Here is a 4,607-nt window from a genome sequence, read left to right as displayed (position 1 = left end):
GCTAGCGGACTGGGAGTTGGGCTAAACCTGTGGACATATCCCGGGGTTCTGAACAAAGATTTCGAAACACGACTCTGACTCCTTTCTTGAAGAACAAACAAATCTTCGCTCCGACTCGCTGGGTGGCGCACACCGAGAGCATTGAGCTGGCATGCTGTCGGTTGGTAAAACTAATGTTCTGTTCTTGTGCGTGAAGCTTGACTCCGAATAAGCAGCACTAAAGAAAGTGATGTTGTTCCTCTGAAGTTAAGCTAGACTTTGGATTGACAACATCTCGATTGGTCCGCTGGTTTCCAGTGCTTATTGTAATTGGATTTCCCACTCCACACCTCGTTGCCCCTTCGTTGCGTGTGAAGTGTGTGAGATATGATTTGTTGGCAGAGTTGGAGCATTCTGGGTGATTGTTAAGCCTTTTTGTAGACATCAAAGTGATTGAATCCGAGGGGTGCAGTGCCCACAGAACTGCAAAATCGGGATACCTCAACTCCCAAACCCAAAAATGCCAACCTGTCTGCGCGAAAGACGACTTGTAAGGGTTGTATTTATCTCCAACGTTAGCGTAATGGGAGGTATGATCCAAGAAATGCTTGCATCAATCCTGGCATTATTTTCTCCCTCCTGTGGCCAAGCAGCGAGGCCATTAGTTTGGTGGAGTTCACGATGAGGGATGGGCGATTTCCCACTTGCAAAGCGCAGGCTATTATTTTTTTAAGTTCGATTGAGGAAACCAGACACTTAACTATGTGCGATTCGCCCGCTAGCAATTCTAATTCTTTTCAAGCTCAACGATCCGAGATATCCTCACGGATCGCCACTGATCTTCTGATCTGCCCGTCAAGAGAACTTAGACTTTGGACTCATGTGAGGAATCGACCTTCGATGATACTGAAAAATTCAACTTTTGCTTTGAAGGATGGATCCAAGCGTGACCTCAAAACCAGACCGTGGGCCCGAGTTGATGGGAGTGTCATGTTTTTTGACTATTTTTGGAACCCTATTTGTTGTCGCTCGATTCTGGGCTCGATATGCCGCCGCCAGAGCATTCGGATGGGATGACCTTTTCTTATTTCTTGCAATGGTATGATCTTTACAATCCTGTCCATCGGAGAAATGTGAACTGACATGGCGATCAGCTTGCAGGTCTGGCGGGTCAAGGCCTAACGATTGCTGGTGTTAAGTATGGGAGTGGGAAACCGTTCTTGACACTCGATATTGCCGATGTGGTTCAGTGCATGAAATTTTCAACTTTTGCGATATTATGCAATGGCCTTGCGATGGCATTTTTGAAAGTTGGAATTGGCAGTTCGCTGCTTCGGCTCGATCTGAGCAGGGTTTTCAATTTTTGCGTTATTGCGTGCATTGCGATCAGTCTAATCGTTAACTTGACTGTTATTCCTACCACTTTTGCGGGTTGCAAGCCATTAGAGAAAACATGGAATAAGGATCCAACACTCGCCGGGACTTGCTGGCCTCGAAAGGTCTCTCTTGTCATGTCATACCTCCAGACCAGTGAGTGTATATACTCGAGATTACCTATCTGTGCTGTTGCTGATAATGTAAAGCTGGCAATATTGTCACAGACGTTGCTTTCTCGATTGGGCCCCTCGTATACCTTTCCCAAGTTAGGGTTTCCCGATACAATAAATGGGCGCTACGAGGCGTTTTTGTTATCGGTTTGGCGTGAGGCATTTCATCCATTGTTTACCAATTGTGGTGGAGGCCTTGAACTCACATCTGCGTAGGGCCTCTGCTTGTGCAATAGCAAAAGCTACCGAGTTGCCCGCAATTCTAAACACTAAGGATCCGACATATGCGGCCGTGAATTTGACAATCTGGGTGAAGTGAGTGGTATCCTACATTCCGTATTTTAAAGCCATTCTCTAACCTTGCTGCAGAGCCGAGTTCAATGCTGGTCTTTTCGCCGCATCACTACCGCCTCTGAAATCAACGTTCGAGAGAGTACTGAGGAAGTTCGGCGTCATGAGTGGCCTCTCGACACCCTCAAATACACGTTCATATGGAAAAGGAGCATACTCTGGAAGAAAGAGGTACGGGGACCACAGCTCTCGCGGAAGACGCCAGACCTCACTAGCCTATGGCTTTGGAGATGATGACGCCGAGGAGAGGACAGCATATGCTATGAAAGATGTTAGCCGATCATCACCAACCAACACTGGAAGCATGGATGAAGACCAAAAGCAGATCTTGCCTGCAAATGGGAGTGACGGCTATATAACAAGAACGACTGAATACTCAGTGAGCCGTGCGACTTTGGCCTCGCGTAATGACGCGTAGGGAGATCTAAGACATTGCAGATTTGTCTGCCGGGTCTCTTTAGCTTGAATAAAATGTACAATAGTATATTATCATCATGAATAATGGGTGTACGCAGTAGCTCGTCCAGCTTTTGAGGTTGTGTCAAAGAATTAGCGCGATTAGCGCCGCTCAGCATTTACGCGAGTTCAACTTCCCACTTTCAACCTCACAAAATTCTGCTAATGCCCTCACAGAACGCACACATTCTATTGGTCTTGACACTACGTAAACGCGCCTGGTCTCGTAATGGGGGCTATCATGTGTGTCCCAGGTTCCAGCAATGAGCTCACAGCTGAATGTGATCAGCGTCGCTCAGTCAAAAGCAGTTTGGATGGTTCCGCTAACCCGTTACGAATTTTCTGGGTCTCGCCCTTTGGTTGACAAAAGTCTTGCGCGCCCTTTGACAACCCCACCCGATTTTACTTAGAGCAAAGCTAGAGGCAAAAAATATGAGGGAGCCGCGATGTCAACCGCCACGGCTTTTACCTGGCTTCATTTTTTGAACCTCCCGGAACGCTGATTCATAATTCTATGCTCTTTACCTGGAGCTTCCCCCGCGATTGTTACCTCGTACGGCCAGTCCAAACCTGATTTGCGGATATTCAAATTTCCATTTCTCAGGATTTGCGATATCGTACTCTTATCATGGTGGCATTGTCAAATAAAAGAGATACATCGGCACACCTCGAAGAAAAGGATGTGGGAACTCATGCGGGGGCTTGTCAATGGCAAGGCAGCCAGCCAACGCAACTGGCACCAATTGACCGTGGAAAGGATGCTTGGCTGTTTCTTGCGGCCTGCTTTTTCATGGAGGCTCTGGTTTGGGGATTTGCTTTCACATATGGAGTGTTTCACGCCCACTACAGCTCACTTGATATGTTCAAGCACTCTGGGAACATTGCCGTAATCGGGACTTGTGCGATGGTGAGAGAGATGTTATATTGCTCAATTTTTGAAGTCCTTTTTTTTTTTTTTTTTAAAGCGTTCCCGAAGAGATCGCCGCCAGCGACAGTTTATGTAACTCGATCGACTGATTCGTCTTCCCCTAGGGAATTATGTACCTTGACCTGCCGATTGTTTTCGCCCTATTCAGACGTTGGCCTAAGTACCAGCGGACTGGTTGTGGCATTGGCGTCCTGATGATGTGCCTTGCCATGGCCCTCAGTTCCTTCGCCACGAATGTTACGCATCTGATTGTTACCCAGGGTGTGTTCTATGCGCTCGGTGGGAGTATTGCATATTCGCCCTGCATCCTTCTGATGGAGGACTGGTTCGATAAACGTAAAGGTCTTGCTTTCTGTGTCATGTGGGCGGGGACAGGATCGGGCGGCGTCATCCTTCCATTTGTGATGGAACGTTTGCTTGATCGTTTTGGTTTCCGGGTTACCCTCCGAGCATTTGCAGTTGCCCTCTTTGTCCTAACAGCCCCACTGGTCTACTTCGTCAAACCTCGTGTGCCAGCCTCCCAGCGTCCCGGATCACCTCCAATAAGCCTCTATTTCGTGTTCAGTTCGACCTTTGCTCTGTTCGAGATATGCAATATTATTGAAGCCCTGGGTTTCTTTTTACCATCCATTTACCTTCCAAGTTATGCCCGCTTTATAGGTGCACGAGGGAGCATGGAAGCGTTAGCAGTTATCCTTTTGAATATCGCATCTGTGATTGGGTGTGTATCGATGGGGGCTATTATTGACACATGGGACGTTACCACGTGCATTTTGCTTTCCACGATTGGATCAAGTCTAGCGGTATTCCTCCTCTGGGGATTCTCTTTGTCGCTGGCGCCCCTTCTCGTTTTCGCCGCTGCTTACGGGCTCTTCGCCGGATCGTATACAAGCACCTGGCCAGGGATCATGCGCGACATTGTTGAGAAAAAGGGTTCCACCGATTCAACCATGGTTTTTAGCCTGCCTATCAGCAGGCAGGGGAATTGGTAATATTGTCTCCGGTCCTTTGAGCGAAGCCCTTCTTCAGATCACGCCTTGGCAAGGCGAAGCGGGTTATGGTTATGTGAGTAGATATGGGGATGCTTATTGTGTTCACGGGAGTTACTGGAATAAATTGGGAGGCCGGTAGCCTTTCTTGCACGCCGTTTGCAGTGGGATATGATATGGGCCATGATGCTGGATGGTTTACAATTATCTTCCAAGTGATAAACAATAATCCCAAGAGGGGACAGCTGGGGGTGTCTTCATGGGTGTCATAAAACTAGAAATATATGAAGGGAGCTAACGATAAATATCCACTTGGAAGGCCCTGACAAAAAAAATACCTGGGAATCCCCATTTTTT

The 4,607-nt window shown here is 47.6% G+C and overlaps 2 protein-coding genes across 2 annotated transcripts; both read left to right on the top strand.

Moving 5' to 3' along the window:
* Nucleotides 1-913: 913 nt before the first annotated feature.
* On the top strand, nt 914-2,295 carry HCAG_01267 (predicted protein; the record flags this gene model as incomplete). The annotated part of the gene is made up of 5 exons (XM_001544170.1): nt 914-1,078; nt 1,134-1,509; nt 1,563-1,673; nt 1,763-1,841; nt 1,896-2,295. 5 exons carry the CDS (start codon nt 914-916, stop codon nt 2,293-2,295), a joined length of 1,131 nt encoding a protein of 376 aa, XP_001544220.1.
* Nucleotides 2,296-2,961: 666 nt separating this feature from the next.
* On the top strand, nt 2,962-4,253 carry HCAG_01266 (conserved hypothetical protein; the record flags this gene model as incomplete). Its single annotated transcript, XM_001544169.1, has 2 exons — nt 2,962-3,240; nt 3,366-4,253. The coding sequence occupies 2 exons, from the start codon at nt 2,962-2,964 to the stop codon at nt 4,251-4,253; spliced, it is 1,167 nt and encodes a 388-aa protein (XP_001544219.1).
* Between the last annotated feature and the right edge of the window lie 354 nt (nt 4,254-4,607).

This window comes from Histoplasma capsulatum, genomic scaffold, assembly GCF_000149585.1.
Source record: "Histoplasma capsulatum NAm1 scaffold_1 genomic scaffold, whole genome shotgun sequence".
In the NCBI taxonomy this organism is placed as follows: Eukaryota; Fungi; Ascomycota; class Eurotiomycetes; order Onygenales; family Ajellomycetaceae; genus Histoplasma; species Histoplasma mississippiense.
The sequence above is the reverse complement of the archived record's forward strand: the minus strand, read 5'-3'. Positions and strand labels throughout refer to the sequence as shown.